Source organism: Mauremys reevesii, linkage group 7 (genome assembly GCF_016161935.1).
Source record: "Mauremys reevesii isolate NIE-2019 linkage group 7, ASM1616193v1, whole genome shotgun sequence".
NCBI classification, from domain to species: domain Eukaryota; kingdom Metazoa; phylum Chordata; order Testudines; family Geoemydidae; genus Mauremys; species Mauremys reevesii.
Window position 1 is genome coordinate 6,576,067 of NC_052629.1, and position 18,245 is coordinate 6,594,311.

Here is an 18,245-nt window from a genome sequence, read left to right on the forward strand (position 1 = left end):
TATACCTGGACTTCAGCAAGGCTTTTGATATAGTCCCACATGACATTCTGATAAGCTGGAGAAATGCGGGCTTGGTGGAACTATCATTAAGTGGATACATAATTGGTTAAACAAGTCCAAACAAAGAATAACTATTAATGATGTTGGCTTGGAGGGAGGTCTCAAGTGGAGTTCCACAGGGATCTGTTCTGGTTTTGATGGTGTTTTTCTGAAATATATTCTCTAGTTCAAACAGGAATTAATACAGGGAAGTCCCATGGCCTGTGTCGTACAGGGGGTTAGACTAGATGATCAGAATGGTCCCTTCTGGCTCTATAATCTATAAATCCATTAATTTTTGAGGATGTGGTTTTTTTGCTTTGCTGTCTGGGCAGGCTGGCTCCACTCCCTGGTCCTTCAGTCTCCTGACATTGACTTTATAGTGTAGGATGCTGAAAACAAAATGCCACACTGAGCCTCAGAAAAATGCCATATTCTACAGCCATCCAAGGGTGGGTGGCTAATTGAGATGAATGGTGTAGCTCACACCTCTTCATGCTATTATTTCGGGCTGTCTGCAGACTCAGACACTCAGCCCTTTATTGGTTTACACTGCCATAAGATTTAGAAAGGTATTTTTAAAAATGAGTCAAAGCTGAGATTCTGGTGCACAATTCTGTGACAACAGGGGAATTCTATGGAAAATTCCATGGAATAACCAGGGGCCCTGACCAGGACTATGGCTGATAGGTTGCCTATCCCTGATATAGTCTATGGCACGTGTGCCGAAGGCGGCACACGAGCTGATTTTCAGTGGCACTCACACTGTTCGGGTCCTGGCCACCGGTCTGGGAGGCTCTGCATTTTAATTTAATTTTAAATGAAGCTTCTTAAACATTTTGAAACCTTATTTACTTTACATATAACAATAGTTTAGATATATATTATAGACTTATAGAAAGACCTTCTAAAAATATTAAAATGTATTACTGGCACGTGAAAATCTTAAATCAGAGTGAATAAATGAAGTCTCGGCACACCACTTCTGAAAAGTTGCCAACCCCTGGACTATATGATTTTTTTTTTTTGAGAGAGAGAGAGAGGGAGGTGTGGTTTGTTTGTTTGTTTTTTGTCCTAACTTCTTTTTTTAACTCCCTCCCAATTAGGCTGTGTCCAAAACTGTAAAGCTTTGTTCAGTAGAATCTAAGGCTTTAACATGGATTATGTCTGCTTACATTTGTGTTTTATTACGTTGTGGTTATTTTTTTCCTGAAGTACACTACCATTTTATAATGGCCATAAATAATATGGAGAAATGTGTGTGGGTTTGTTTTTTTTGGTTAATCCTTCCATCTTTCTCTCATCCTGGTCTCTGTCATTTTCTCTGCAGTACTTTCATTAGCAGTCCTAATGAACTTAATAACTGAAGAACTTCAAATGGTCACTTCTCCAAATAATATTTAGACAGCTCGTATTCCCCCAGCTTTGAAGGTAGCCCTTGATTTATTTATCTGCCAGATGTTTCCCTCTGCAAAATACGGCAGGCTGTCCTTTTTGAATGTGTTCCTAACTAAGGGGGGAGGAGGAAGAAGCAAGCTAGCTCCCATAAAATGCCCAGATAATAGAAGGATAATACATTTTTACGTTCAGGATGCCTGCTTGTGTATAAAGATTGTAAAGATTAGAGCAGCTCTTTTATAGGCAGGCTATCACAGCTTGTTTCTGGGCCTTTGATGACCAATTACTTTGCAGAACAGCGTCTGTAAATGTGAACAGTTATTATCACCCAAACATTCCTGATGTTTACGGCCCTCGGGCCTGAATGCTGCCTCGTGATTCCAGCAGAAGTTGAGAGCGCTGCGCACCCTACAGGATTGAGCAGTGGTAGATGTAAAGCTGCAAAGTAATAATGTAAGAATAAGGAATTAGAATAATTGTATGAATACTGCATGTTCTGTGGTTGGGGAGATAGTCATATGGAAAGTCTAATAACCCAATATGGCTATATAGTAACAATCTAGCTTGATACGTGACTGTTGGAAGAACAAGGAAGAAGGCAACACAATGATTCTAGGTAAACAGCCTGCCAAAGGTGGGACGATTACAAGACAGTGGCCGAGCTGCTACCGGTGAGGATGCTACTTCCAGGCTCCAGCCTGAAGTCAAACAGCTGTTTAGCCAAGGCCAGGAGCCTGGAGAGCAAAGGGATGCTGAATGGTTCCAAAACTCTCAGGGATGGTTGTGCCCAGACTGATGCGGGGCACAGGTACAGGTTGTGTGAAAAGGCCTAAACAGTTAAGGCCTTGCCCAGCTCTCAGGGAAAAGATTTGAATGTGTATAGACTGTTTTATTGTTTGAAGATCATTTTCTCTGAAATGCCTTAGTTCTAAATAAGCAAATTTACTTGGTGAAGGCTATCTGGTCTCTGGAGACTCCTTGCTCCCCAAAGGAAGAGACCAGAAGGTACTGAACCTAACTCAGGCCTGCTGATATGACCACAGTTGGTATATAGGGGATTGCAGCCCAGGGCCTGGTCTGAGAGTGGGAGAATCACATGATTCCACCCCAAGAAAGGTGATGGTTTGAGGCCTGGGACCAGGAAGGGGCAGAGGTGTGGTTAGCCTGGTAACTGTGACACAGGCATCAAGCAAATATTTTAGAAGCCACACGCTGCTAGTCTGCTCTTTCTACAAGCACTGCACTTCCAGAATGCCTTGTATAGTACACTGCGAAGACCGTGCACTGGGCTTGTTGTCTTTCCCTCCGTATTCTGCCAGCTGCAGTATGGCTAAGGTGAGACTCTACCAGTGAAGTGTAATGTTTAAGCTACAATGGTTTATTGTCATGCAATAGTTTTTAGGAGAAAGTAGTTAAGGACATTGAGGTCAATGGTAATTGGGACAAAATACAACATGGTTTTACACAAGGTAGATCATGCCAAACCAACCTGATCTCCTTCTTTGAGAAGGTAACAGATTTTTTTAGACAAAGGAAACGCAGTGGATCTAATTTACCTCAATTTCAGTAAGGCATTTGACACGGTTCCACATGGGGAATTATTAGTTAAATTGGAAAAGATGCGGATCAATATGAAAATTGAAAGGTGGATAAGGAACTGGTTAAAGGGGAGACTACAACGGGTCGTACTGAAAGGTGAACTGTCAGGCTGGAAGGAGGTTACTAGTGGAGTTCCTCAGGGATCAGTTTTGGGGCCAATCTTATTTAACCTTTTTATTACTGATCTTGGCACAAAGTGGGAATGTGCTAATAAAGTTTGCGGATGACACAAAGCTGGGAGGTATTGCTATCACAGAGAAGGACCGGGATATCATACAGGAATATCTGGATGACCTTGTAAACTGGAGTAATAGTAATAGGATGAAATGTAATAGTGAAAAGTGCAAGGTCATGCATTTAGGGATTAATAACAAGAATTTTGGTTATAAACTGGGGACACATCAGTTGGAAGTAACAGAGGAGGAGAAGGACCTCGGAGTATTGATTGATCACAGGATGACTATGAGCCGCCAATGCGATTTGGCCGTTAAAAAAGCTAATGCAGTTTTAGGATGCATCAGGCGAGGTATTTCCAGCAAAGATAAAGAGGTGTTAGTACCGTTATACAAGGCACTGGTGAGGCTTCATCTGGAATACTGTGTGCAGTTCTGGTCTCCCATGTTTAAGAAGGATTAATTCAAACTGGGACAGGTTCAGAGACGGGCTACTAGGATGATCCGAGGAATGGAAAACCTGTCTTATGAAAGGAGACTCAAAGAGCTTGGCTTGTTTAGCCTAACCAAAAGAAGGTTGAGGGGGGATATGATTGCTTTTTATAAATATATCAGAGGGATTAATATTAGCTTAGTACCAATGTGGACACAAGAACAAATGGGTATAAACTGGACACTAGGAAGTTTAGACTTGAAATTAGACGAAGGTTTCTAACCATTAGAGGAGTGAAGTTCTGGAACAGCCTTCCAAGGGGAGTAGTGGGGGCAAAAGACATATCTGGCTTTAAGACTAAGCTTGATAAGTTTATGGAGGGGATGGTATGATGGGATAGCCTAATTTTTGCAATTAATTTGGCAATTGATCTTTGGTTTTCAGCAGGTAAGTATGCCCAGTGGTCTGTGATGGGATGGGATCTGAGTTACTACAGAGAATTCTTTCCTGGGTGCTGGCTGGTGAATCTTGCCCACATGCTCAGGGTTTAACTGATCGCCATATTTGGGGTAGGGAAGGAATTTTCCTCCAGGGCAGATTGGCAGAGGCCCTGGAGGTTTTTCGCCTTCCTCTGCAGCATGGGGCACGGGTCACGTGCCGCAGGATTCTCTGCAGCTTGAGGTCTTCAAACCACAATTTGAGGACTTCAATAACTCAGACATAGGTTAGGGGTTTGTTATAGAAGTGGATGGGGGAGATTGTGTGGCCTGCATTGTGCAGGAGGTCAGACTAGATGATCATAATGGTCCCTTCTGATCTTAAAGTCTATGAATAATAGTTAAAGCTACACAGTAAGCTATAGTGGACCAGGTTACATCATTCAGCATGCCTCCAGTAGCATAGAGAATAAACGTCCCAGGAAACATTAATGTACTATCACAGGGGTGGCCAGGGTTACCAGACATCCATATTTTCCCAGACATGTCCAGCTTTTTGGTTCTCAAATCCCCATCTGGGAAGAATTTCCAAAAAGCCGAACATGTCCAGGAAAATAGGGAGGCATGGTAAGCCTAGCCGTTGGGTGCTCAAGCCCCCTACCCCCGGTCTCCTGCCCCCATTCCAACCCCTTCCCCAAATCCCTGGCCCCGCTGCCTCCCCCCGGGCGTGCCCCATTTTCCCATCCACCCCACTCCCTTCCAGGCTTGCCACGAAACAGCTGTTTCCGCAGCAAGCCTGGGAGGGAGCGGGGAGAAGCGGAGCAGCGGCAGCGCACTCAGGGGAGGATGCGGAGCGGAGGTGAACTAGGGTGGGGGGGCACGGCGGGGAGCTGCCGGTGGGCGCTCTCCACCCACCAATTTTTCCCTGTGGGTGCTCTGAGGCTGGAGCACCCACAGAGTGGGCACCCCCTGCCTGCAGCCAACCCCTGCTGCCTCCAGCCAGCCAGCCCCTGCTGCACCCCCTGCCCTGCGCCTCCAGCTGCCCCATGTCTGCAGCCAGCCCCACATCCACTGGTGCCCTGCAGTTCCCAGGGCAGGAACCCTGCACACCTGCTTCAATAACGGGGGCAGGGAGCAGCTGGGACTCACATGTGAAACGGAGCTCATTTCTAGCTCAGGCTCATCTTCTTTAAAAAGAACTTTAGGTGGGGTTACCATACAGCCGTATTTTCATGGCCATGTCAGGCTTTTTGGTTCTTAAACCACCGTCTGGGAGGAATTTTTAAAATTTACTTGTGGCTCTGGAGCCACATGTGGCTTTCAGAAGTTAATATGCAGCTCCTTGTACAGGAACCAACTCTGGGGCTGGAGCTACAGACACCGACTTTCCAAAGTGCTGGGGGGTGCTCACTGCTCAACCCGTGGCTTTGCCACAGGCCCTGCCCTCACTCCATGCCTTCCCATCCCCTCCTCTGAGCCTGCCGTGCCCTCGCTCCTCCCCCTTCCTCCCCCAGAGCCTCCTGCACTCCACAAAACAGATGATCGGGAGGGAGGGGGAGACGCTGATCAGCAGGTGGGGGGCAGGGAGCTGGGGGGGGGCTGCTGACGTATTACTGTGGCTCTTTGGCAATGTACATTGGTAAATTCTGGCTCCTTCTCAGGCTCAGCTTGGCCACCCCTGTACTGTTGGTTCTATCCGCTACAGCCAGCAAAGGAAAAGTAATGCCTACGGGGAATACAAACCAGCCTTGCACACATTCGTGCACACTGCATGCACAGTGTCAGCTATGTGCAAAGGAGCCATGCATGGAAAACCTAGCCAGACTGGACCCAAAGCACTGCAACGGTGCACCCCATCGTAAACTTCAGAAGAGCGAGACTATGTCTGAAAAATGCACCGTGTCACTGAGGTGACAATAGGCCCGAGTCAGAGTGGACATTGGGCACTTCGCTTTCCCTCCGCTACCCAATGCAATGCTTCAGCCATCTGGAATAGGTCTACCTCTTCTCTGTGCCCCTCCAGAGCCTGGCTGAGAGGGGGTATATTGTGAGAGGGCCCCCAGCTGAAGGTACATACTCACTTTTCATTTCAGCAATGGCAGAAAGGGCTACTGGAGCTCCTTTCCTTTCCGGAATTACTAGGTGAAATCTCACTGCATAACTCGGCTCTCACGGAGAGCAACACCACTCCCCAGCTTCCTTTGTGCTACCCTTTGCACAGCCTCAGTGGGAGGCTGGTTGCTTCTTGCTCTGGGTGACGGAAGCCATTACTAATGCTGCAGCAAGCAGTGGTGAGGCCTCTTACCTTTATAAATGACATTCATAAAGGCTGATAACTGGAATGAGCTCTGGCAGTTACTAATTAGCACCATTATGCAATCAGCTCACACTCTGGCAGCATTAGCCATACTTAATCAGCCAATTACCACTGAGCTCAGAAAGTGCTGCTCTAAAGTGAGCATAAGGTGCCTTTGCAAAGGTAGGCTTGAGAAGACAATGGTGGCCATTGTTTCCAGGAGCTGGAAGTTTCCAGGAGTCCAGCTCCTGATCACAATGGAGAGATGCTACATGTGATGCTACAAAATTGCTGTTGAAGCAGGCACTTAAATTGGTCTTGACTGAAAGCCCTGTCCCCAGAATGAATAGCTTTTCCCAGGTGCACAACTGTAATTTTTCTGACAACGAGCTTCCTTGGTGTTTTATTGACACTCAGTCACTGAAACATGAGGAAACATCTAAGACAAAACGTGCTTCCCAAAGCCAGTCTAACTTAATGGCCCCATCGAATCCCAGTTAATATGGCAGTTTGATACTTCCCAATGGACAGCTGCAGGGGTAGGCCTTTATTTTGTTTTTCATTCCTTGCATAGAATTAGAGACTAACAACCCACAATGTATGCAAGCCACAAGCAAGTCATGGATATGGAGGGTTACCGTTGGAAGGGGTGGGGTAAATGTGATGAGTAGCTTCCACTAACTTTAGAATCTCCTACAATCACTCTCCATTGCCTTGAACCTTGGACATTCCCAGCAGTGCAAAGTGGGTGTAAACCCCTGTTATTCCCGATGAGGAACTTTTGGTTTGCTCTGCACTTTCCTTTGCAGCTGTTTAAACGCTGGCACAAAGTTACTTAGTTGGTGGTGGTCCTGCTTTGAGCAGGACTGGATGACCTCCCGATGTCTCTTCCAACCATAACGTTCTATGATTCAATGGAGAATCAGGATTAGCGTCTCTTCTGCTCAAGTGAATGCCCTTAAACCAGGGGTCGGCAACCTACGGCACACGTGCTAAACATGGCACGCGAGCCGATTTTGAGCGGCACGTAGCTGCCTGCCGCCGTCCCGGCCCCCCGCCCCCCTCAGCACCCCCGGTCTCCCCTGTGGGGGCAGGAGGCAGAAGCTTGGTTCTGCGGCAGCCAAGCTTCCCTCTTCCCCACTTCTTCCCCCAGTGTGGTGCTCTCCTGCCCCGCCCCCTCTCCGTCCCTGCGCCAGTCAGCTGATGGCCCTGGCGAGGGGGAGGGGGCTGGGAGCACCCCTACGAGCTGAACCCCCCCCACACACTCAGCCTTCTGCCCTGCACCCCGATACCCCTGCCCTGACCCCCCCACACTCAGCATTCTGCTCTGCACCCCCATACCCCCAACACACACTCAGCATTCTGCTCTGCACCCCCCATGCCCCCAACACACACTCAGCATTCTGCTCTGCACCCCCCAACACACCCAGCCTTCTGCCCTACACGCCCCCACACACCCCCAGCCCTCTGCCCTGACCCTTGAACCCCTGCAGGTCTGGGGTCCCGGGGTCCCACCCGCAGGCCCTGCTCAGCCCGCTGCCGGCCTAGGTGAACAGGGCTGATTTTCTTGGAGACATCTCATATGGGCCATAGCTGGCAATTATTATTAAATGTAAAGATTTATAGGCTAATAGTTCTAAGTCTACAACAGTAAACTGTTTTTTCGAATGAAAAGTTTTATATTCTATAATTATATATATTTTAAACTCGGGTGGCATTGTGTTTTGAGTTCTGTTTTAGTTCTGCAGCAAACCACGCTGAATTCCATTAATCAAACCATTAATCTACTGAATACTTTTTTCCACATCTTTCCGTCCACCAAAATAAACCTGATATTTACCCATAAAAATTAATAGTTTTTTGCCTGGATTTTCATCTTTTTGTTGTTGCAGTAGTAAACACTGATAAATTCCAGAGAAAAATTAAATAAAATGAAAACTGAAAACGAAGGTCCCTACCTATAATCTAGCAGGCCAGCCGAATGCTGAAGATGGGACAGCACAGCTGTCTCCATGTTTGAAGCTGATTGTGGAAGTTGAGCACCTCCTGAGAGTTAATGAGTATCCTCAACAGAGAGTATTCATTACCTTGCTGGTTGAGGCCCTGTCTTACATCTTTTTGGTATACGCATGTTAATACATTATGCAAATGAGATGTAGAAGCCAACTGAGTAACTGATTGTGCTGCGTGCAGCAGCATAACAAGTGTTAACCTGAGACTGGGTTCATGTAGTCTCTGGAGTGCATTAGCTCCATTTAGAGCCCATCAGCAAACATCTGGTATTGCAGAAATGCGCTTTCCATTTGATAGAATGGATGAATCTAATGGCTTGAATGTGTGAAATATGGTCATCTGACATTTCTGACCTATTTACGGGTTAACTATGGGACTGCACAGGGCAGAAGTAAGCCAGCTGATGTCAGAACAGTGCAAGAAACATGCTGATGCCAGAGGTGCTGATTTAAGGCCAGCATCATGTTAACTGAGCCACTCTTGGGGATAACAAGGGTGAGTATGAAACTTAGCCAGTTCAGAGCAGTTCGGTGTTCTGGGGTTTAGTTTCTTTTGGGAAGCAAAAAGCACTGCTAAGATCAGAACTCCAACCCAAACTCTCTGGTTTTTATGTAAACAATAGACCATGAAATATTTGCCAGTGAGGCATAAACAGAATGGAAAAAGGGAGGGGATGGTGTGGGGCCAGAATGTGGTTTTAATTAGCCCACGTTGTTGGGTGGTGGAGGGGTTATGCTGCAATGGGAACACTTGGGGTGTCCTGGTTGACTAGAATATAATATGTCTATAACCACTAAGTCTAATAAAATGGTAAAAGTGTGTGGCTTTTACCTGCATGTAAACTAGGCAACTGCCACAATGGGACAAGGTTTAGAGAAGCTGTTTCTTGACACCTGTTGCAGGAATGCTTTTTGGAACAGCTGGTTTAGAGAATCCAAGAAGTGAGGCTACTCTCAGTTTATTCCTAGTTAACACATGGGATTTGGTTCAAGAAGCAACTGTAGATGAGCCATTGAATAATAATGAACTGATCTCACAATGGCAATTCCTGTGTTCTTGTTTGCAATAGAGGAACAGAGGTTTAAATCCTCTAAACATCCTGTTTAAAGGCCAGAAGGGACCATTGTGATAATCTAATCTGACCTCCTGTGTAACATAGACCAGAGAGCCTCACGCAGTAATTTCTGCATCAAGCACAGAACATCTGTTTGAACTACTGCATATCATTTATAAAGATATCCCATCCTGACTTAAAGAGTGCAAGTGTTGGTAATGTCAGCAATTTTTGCTAAAATTGACTCATTTTTCAAATCACCCATGTACCAGAGGAATTCTTGGCTGGATTAGCCGAATACGACATTGCTAGAGTACGAGCAGGTGTGTATTCTAAAATCATAGGACTGGAAGGGACCTCGAGAGGTCATCTAGTCTAGTCCCCTGCAGTCAAGGCAGGACTAGGTATTATCAGACCATCCCTGCCAGGTGTTTGTTTAACTTGCTCTTAAAAATTTCCAATGATGGAGATTCCACAACCTCCCTAGGCAATTTATTCCAGTACTTAACCACCCTGACAGGAAGTTTTTCCTAATGTCCAATCTAAACCTCCCTTTCTGCAACTTAAGCCCATTGCTACTTGTCCTATCTCAGAGGGTAAGAACAACAATTTTTCTCCCTCCTCTTGGTAACAACCTTTTATGTACTTGAAAACTGTTATCCTGTCCCCTCTCAGTCTTCTCTTCTCCAGACTAAACAAACCCAGTTTTTTTCAATCTTCCCTCATAGGTCCTGTTTTCTAGACCTTTAATCATTTCTGTTGCTCTTCTCTGGACTGTCTCCAGTTTGTCCAGATCTTTCCTGAAATGCGGTGCCCAGAACTGGACCCAATACTTCAGTTGGGGCCTAATCAGCACAGAGTAGAGCGGAAGAATTACTACTTATGTCTTGCTTATAATACTCCTGCCAATACATCCCAGAAGGATGTTCGCTTTTTTTGCAACAGCGTTACATGTTGGCTCATATTTAGCCTGTGGTCCACTATGATCCCCAGACCTCTTTCCGCAGTGCTCCTTCCTAGACAGTCATTTCCCATTTTGTATGTGTGCAACTGATTGTTCCTTCCTAAATGGAGGATTTTGCATTTGGCCTTATTGAATTTCATCCTATTTACTTCAGATTTCTCCAGTTTGTCCAGATCATTTTGAATTTTAATCCTATCCTCCAAAGCACTTGCACCACCTCCCAGCTTGGTACTATCCACAAACTGACTAAGTGTACTCTCTCTATGCCTTTATCTTTCATTGATGAAGATATTGAACAGAACCGGACCCAGAACTGATCCCTGAGGGACCTCACTCATTATGCCTTTCCAGCATGACTGTGAACTACTGATAACTACTCTCCTGGGAATGGTTTTCCAACCAGTTTTGCACCCACCTTATAGTACCTTCATCTAGGTTGAATGTTCCTAGTTTGTTTATGAGAAGGTCATGTAAGACAGTATCAAAAGCTTTACTGAAGTCAAGATATACCACGTCCTATCCCCCCTATTCACAAGGCTTGTTACCCTGTCAAAGAAAGCTATCAGGTTGGTTTGACAGGATTTGTTTTTGACAAATTCATGCTGACTGTTACTTAGCACCTTATTATCTTCTAGAAGTTTGCAAATTGATTCCTTAATTATTTGCTCCATTATCTTTCCAGGTACAGAAGTTAAGCTGATTGGTCTGTAATTCCCTGGATTGTCCTTATTTCTTTTTAAAGATGGGCACTATATTTGCCTTTTTCCAGTCTTCTGGAATCTCTCCCGTCTTTCATGACTTCTCAAAGATAATCACAGATGACTCAGATATCTCCTCAGTCAGCTCCTTGAGTATTCTAGGATGCATTTCATCAGGCGCTGGTGACTTGAGGACATCTAATTTGTCCAAGTAATTTGTAACTTGTTCTTTCCCTATTTTAGCCTCTTCTGATCCTACCTCATTTTCACTGACATTCACTACATTAGACGTCCGATCACCACCAACCTTCTTGGTGAAAACTGAAAGAAAGAAGTTGTTAAGCACCTCTGCCATTTCCACATTTTTTGCTGTTATTCCACACCCCACCCCCATATAGTAATGGGCCTACCCTGTCTTCCTCTTGCTTCGAATGTATTTGTAGAATATTTTCTTGTAACCCTTTATGTCTCTAGCTAGTTTGATCTCGTTTTGTGCCTTGGCCTTTCTAATTTTGTCCCTACATACTTGTATTATTTGTTTATATTCATCCTTTGTAATTTGACCTAGTTTCCACTTTTTGTAGGACTCGTTATTTAAATAAATAAGTAAATAAATAAATATTTATTTTTAGATCATTGAAGGTTTCCTGGTTAGGAAGTATGGCAAGAGACCACCCTGACTTATCTTTCCTATGCAGTGGGATAATTTGCTCTTGTGCCTTTAAGAATGTCTTTTTGAAAAACTGCCAACTGTCTTCTATTGTTTTCCCCCTTAGACTTGCTTCCCATGGGATCTTACCTACCAACTCCCTGAGTTTGCTCAAGTCTGCTTTCTTGAAATCCATTGTCTTTCTTGTGCTGGTCTCCCTCCTACCATTCCTTAGAATCTCTCTCATCTCATGATCACTTTCACCCAAGCTGCCTTCCGCTTTCAAATTCTCAACCAGTTCATCCCTATTTGTCAAAATCAAACTTAGAATAGCCTCTCCCCTAGTAGTTGTCTCCAACTTCTGAAATAAAAAATTGTCTCCAATAAATTCTTGCACTGTATTGATCTGTGCCCTAATGTGTTGTTTTCCCAACAGATGTTGGGGTAGTTGAAGTCCCCCATCACCACCAAGTCCTGGGCTTTGGATGACTTTGTTAGCTGTTTAAAAAAAGCCTCATCCACCTCTTCCTGGTTAGGTGGTCTGTAGTAGACCCCTACCATGGCATCACCCTTGTTTTTTACCCCTTTTATCCTGACCCAGAGACTTTCAACAAGTCTGTCTCCTATTTCCATCTCAGCCTCAGTCCATTTCTATACCAATATTTCAGTCATGCATATTAGTAGGGTGGAGCACTGCCTGCGACAGTCCTCTGTAGCTGGGTAGCGTCATCAGTCTTGGATGTCTCCATGTGAATACTCTCGAGGAATTCCTCATGTGCACGCATGCTCCTCAGCCTTGCCACCTCCTCCTGTGCAAGATTCTACCAGCAGGCACCTCTGGATGGAGGCAGAGGCATCCATGATTAGGCTGTCTCTCTGGATACAGGCACAGGAGGAGGACCTGTTTGCATCCCCTGTTTGCTAGCTGTTCATGATAACTTACAAGACAATCCCTAACACCCACTAAGTCTCTCATTGCAGCTGAAATTCACCTGATTGTAAAAGGTAGCCTAGACTCTCTTCTCTCTCCATTTTATCTCTTTCCCCTCAATGGCATTAAAAACATTTGCATAAATAATAAGAAGGAAGGAGCTGAGATTTATTCACTCTAATTTTCACACATTTTAACATTTTTCTCTTTCTATAAGTCTATACAGGACCCAGGCAGTGACTGAAAATCAGCTCTAAAAATTTCTTGGCTGACATTAGTCTGCATGTCTATGTATTTGCGAGGATCTGAGGTCCTCAGTAGTACCAATAGAAGACACTTAACTGCTCTGTATCTGTTTCCCCATCTATAAATCAGAGATAACAACACTGACCAACTTCACAGTGGCTTCCCCACACACAGTTGCTTAATGTCTGTAAAGCACTCGCTAGCTATTATGAAAAATTCACCACCTCGAGAACCAGATCCTCAGCGAGTTGCATGAGTGCAGCAATGAGAAGGTGCTTTTTTGCTGCTGGTAAAATGGATGGCAAATCTCGGATTGACTTCAGCGGGGTAGGATCAGGCCTACTGGAGCTGCAGTGTTCATTAAAATCTGGTGACCAGAATGGCCCACAATCATCCTTCATTGCCTAATCCTGGCCTAGTGATGTTAATGGAAAAAATCCTATTGTCTTCAGTGGGAGCAGAATCAACATTCACAAACCTCTTGTGTTTGCAACTCAACCCTTGGGTGAACGGGGAGTCTGCAAACTGCGGAAACCAATAGATTTACATGGGAGACAGTTGTTGTGCAGAGACCAGGCAGCTGCATAAGCCAAGAACCAAAATACCACATTTTAAATGCATGGTCAAGGCCAATCTTGCCACTTTTGGCACAAGACTCTTCTTTGCTGTTCCTACTGTCTGGAACAGCCTGCATGTATATCCTGACCTTATTGATTAGTTCTGAAAACTGCTCTCTTCTCCCTTTGTCTGTAGGTCTTAATGTTTTCCCCCAGCTATTATATTTTAGTTTAGTTTTGTAACTGTTTTATTTTGCTTCTGTAATGCATTTTAGGGTACAGCTGGTACCTTAAAATGCTGCCCACGATACACAATAAGGTATTTGTATTGGATTGTAAATCCCCCACCCCAAAGTATTAACATGAAAAGACCATCTTTAATTCACCACTGTTAAAAACTGGTTGTCATTTCTGGGGTTTTAAAATCCAACTCCCATATATTACTTCCAGTACCAGACTCTGTCTCTGTCTCTCAGTAGGGCATTTACAAGTGTTTTTATTGGCTTCTGTCTGCCTAGCAACATTTTGCTGCTGTAGTTTAAAAAATGGTCTGCTGTCATAAACCCAAAGCTGTAGTAACTCTTGCAACTTTTAGTTATCCTTCCTCAGAGTTCCCTTTAGAATGGAAAAGCTACTCAACGTGATAAAAATAAAGACTTACTGCTATGAAATATGTTTATATTCTGCAAACATCTCTATTCTGCATGAGCCTTTTTTATTAAGTAAATGAAAGAGGTGATAGAATCACAGAATATCAGGGTTGGAAGGGACCTCAGGAGGTCATCTAGTCCAATCCCTGCTCAAAGCAGGACCAATTCCCAACTAAATCATCCCAGCCAGGGCTTTGTCAAGCCTGACCTTAAAAACCTCCAAGGAAGGAGATTCCACCACCTCCCTAGGTAACCCATTCCAGTGCGTCACCAGTGCTCCTAGTGAAAAAGTTTTTCCTAATATCCAACCTAAACCTCCTCCACTGCAACTTGAGACCATTGCTCCTTGTTCTGTCATCTGCTATCACTGAGAACAGTCTAGATCCATTCTCTTTGGAACCCCCTTTCAGGTAGTTGAAAGCAGCTATCAAATCACCCCTCATTCTTCTCTTCTGCAGACTAAATAATTCCAGTTCCCTCAACCTCTCCTCGTAAATCATGTTCTTCAGCCCCCTAATCGTTTTTGTTGCCCTGCGCTGGACTCTTTTCGGTTTTTCAACATCCTTCTTGTAGTGTGGGGCTCAAAACTGGACACAGTACTCCAGATGAGGCCTCACCAATGCTGAATAGAGGGGAATGATCACATCCCTCGGTCTGCTGGCAATGCTCCTACTTGTACAGCCCAAAATGCTGTTAGCCTTCTTGGCAACAAGGGCACACTGACTCACTGATTTCCATTTAGCTCATTGAAATAATGGTGAAATTATGGTATTTATGCATGTATGTGAGTGCTCCTGCCACATGAGCTAGATTTACTGTTGTGGGTTAGCATCTCTGGGTTGCACGCCAGGGGATGTTCCAGAGAGGATTATAATCTGACAAATTACTATGTAAATATAGCCTTTTCCCTGCATGTGCCTGCTCTCTTTGTGCGAAAAAAGTCAAATTTGTCCTGTCCAGTTCTGGTTCACTCAAGTAATTGGGCTTCTACCACACCCCGTGGGAGAATGTTCCATGATCTAATCATTAGAGTTAGTTAAAAATCAGAATTTCCATCTTGCAGGAAATTCTAATATTTCAAAACTCGTTTTCATCCCGAATGATGAGAAAAAGTTGAAATATCACATTTTTTTTCACAATAGGGAGCGTTCTCAAAATGTTTTGCTTTGGAAGTGTTGAAATGTTCCGTATTTTTAATTGGAATGTTTTGTTTTCATATTGGTGGATCTAAAAGTTTCATTTTGGGTTAGTGCAACCTCAATTTGTGTCCCCCTGAATTCCTGCAGTGCCTCCTGGGAGCTGTAGTTTGGTGCCTCCTGCTCCCATTCTCCTCTATCATTGGGCTTCCGGGCTGGACTACAACTGACATGATAAGAACGTAAGAACAGCCCTACTGGGTCAGACCAGTGGTCCATCTAGCCCAGAATCCTGACAGTGGCCAGTGCCAGCTTCTTCAGAGGGAGTGACCAGAACAGGGCAATTTACTGAGTAATCCATCCCCCATCATCTGGTTCCTACTTCAAGTACTCACAGGTTTAGGGACACCCAGTGCATGGGGTTGCAACCCTGACCATTGTGGCTACTAGCCATTGATAGACCTAGCCTCCATAAATTTATCTCATTGTTTTGTGAACCCGGTTATATCTGTGGCCTCCACAGCATCCCCTGGCAGTGAGTGCCACAGTTTGACTGTGTGTGAAGAAGTACTTCCTTATGTTTTAAACCTGCTGCGGCTTCTTAATTTCATTAGGTGACTACTGGTTCTTGTGTGTATGTGAAGGGGTAAATAACACTTCCTTTTTCACTTTCTCCACACCAGTCATGATTTTATAGATCTCGATCATATCCCCTTCAGTCATCTCTTTTCCAAGCTGAACAGTCCCAGTCTTTCTAATCTCTCCTCACATAAAAGTTGTTCCATCCGCTAATCATTTTTGTTGCTCTTCTCTGTGCTTTTTCCAATTCTAATATCTTTTTTGAGATGGGGTGACCAGAACTGCCTGTGGTATTCAAGGTGTGGGTGTACCATGGATATATATATATATATAGTGGCATTATATTTTCTGTCTTGTTATCTATCCCTTTCCTAATGATTCCTAACTTTCTCTTAGCCTTTTTTGACTGCTGCTGCACATTGAGCAGAAAAATGTCCACAATGACTCCAAGGTCTCTTTCCTGAGTGGTAACAGTTAATTTAGACCCCATCATTTTGTATGTATAGTTGAGATTATGTTTTCCAATGTGCATTACTTTGTATTTATATTTATCAGCACTAAATTTCATCTGCTGTTTTTTTTTTCCCCAGTCATCCAGTTTTATGAGATCCTTCTTGCAGTCTGCTTTGGACCTAACTATTTTGAGTAATTTTGAATCATCTGCACACTTTGCCATCTCACTGTTTACCCCTTTTGTCCAGATCATTGAGGAATATGTTGAACAGCATTGGTCCCAGTACAGATCTGTGGGGGACCCAGCCATTTGCATCTCTCCATTCTGAAGCCTGACCATTTTCTGCTATCCTTTGCGTCCTATCTTTTAATCAGTTACTGATCCATGAGAGGACCTTCCCTCTTATCCCATGACTGCTCACTTTGCTTAGCAGCCTTTGATGAGGGAAAGTTCAAGTACACTATATGCACTGGATCACCCTTGGCCGCATTTATTGACACTCTCAAAAATTTTTACATTATGATAGTTCAACCAGAGGGCAGACCACTAGGCATCCTGGGACATGTAGTCCAGCCAGGGATCCCATCCCATAGAGGAGGATGAGGGCCTGAGGCACAGTAATTTATCTCCCATGAGGCATTGTGGCAGCTCATCTGGATTAATGTCAGACTGATCCAAACTGAAATGTTTAGATGTAGTTTGAACCAAAATATCTTCTCTTTTAGGTCAGTGTGTCCCAAATGAAATAAGGGGAGATATGATTGAATTCTATAAAATCATGACTGGTATAGAGAAAGTAGATAAGGAAGTGTTGTTTACTACTTCTCATAACACAAGAACTAGGGACCACCAAATGAAATGAATAGGCAGCAGGTTTAAAACTAACAAAAGGAAGTATTTCTTCACACAACACAGTCAACCTGTGGAACTCCTTGCCAGAGGATGTTGTGAAGGCCAAGGCAATAACAGAGTTCCAAAAAACTAGATACATTCATGGAGGATAGGTCCATCAATGGCTATTAGCCAGGATGGGCAGGAATGGCGTCCCTAGCCTCTGTTTGCCAGAAGCTGGGAGTGAGTGACAGGAGATGGATCATTTGATGATTACCTGTTCTGTTCATTCCCTCTGGGGCACCTGGCACTGGCCACTGTCGGAAGACAGGATACTGGGCTAGATGGACCCTTGGTCTGACCCAGTAGGGCCATTCTTATGTTCTTCTATATTTTCCCAATGGAAAATAAAAAAAAAATTCATTAAAATCTAAATTTTCTTGTTGAAAATTTTGATTTAATAGGAACTACATTTTCCATTGGAAAAAATATTCTGACAAACATTTTCTGACCAGCTCTACTAATAATCCTCCAAGATATTAAAGTGGAGACGACATTCAATCAAACTTTCCAGTTCCTGGATTCATTTCCTGTGAAGGCCAGTTGGAGTCTTTCTGATCTCAGTAGGAGTGAATCACACCCTTAGACTTCTCATACACCTGGGCTAGGTGTAGGCTCTTATTCCATCTCTTTACTCATTGTTTTTGCCAAATATGCACTCAGTTCTTTTACTTTTTCCACACAAATTTCCCCCTTCCTTCCCAACGCATAATCATTTTTGTTGCTGTTCATTAATTTCCCTCTAACTTGTTGACACCTTCCTGGTACAGAGGTACCGAGAACTAAACATGGTGGCCCCTGATTCTCCTCTGTAGGTTGGGAATAACTCTACTGAAGTCACTTCAGATTGCTAACCTGATGCAACTAAGATCAGAGTCAGTCTTCTAGATGTGATTTCACCAGTGCTGACTAGAGAGGCCCTCTATATAATATAAATACAATTTGCTTTTAAGATTTACTTGCTTAAGAACTTGCCTGTTAAGCGAAGGGTAGAGTGGCAGAGACTTCCAAGGTACAAATTCTGTCTTAAATGTTTTCAATTTACTTT

At 44.1% G+C, this 18,245-nt stretch overlaps 1 protein-coding gene across 8 annotated transcripts in view; it reads left to right on the forward strand.

Annotated features, from left to right (window-relative positions):
* SORCS3 (sortilin related VPS10 domain containing receptor 3) overlaps positions 1-18,245 on the forward strand; it is a 522,792-nt gene that overhangs the window by 240,747 nt on the left and 263,800 nt on the right. The window contains exon 1 of one of the 8 annotated variants that reach the window (XM_039481982.1): positions 1,864-1,890. The exons of the other annotated variants lie outside the window; for them this stretch is intronic. Within the exon in view, the coding sequence (XP_039337916.1) occupies positions 1,889-1,890 (2 nt within the window). The 5' untranslated portion in view covers positions 1,864-1,888. Of the gene's footprint in view, positions 1-1,863; positions 1,891-18,245 lie in introns of those variants that run through there. 8 annotated transcript variants of the gene reach the window in all.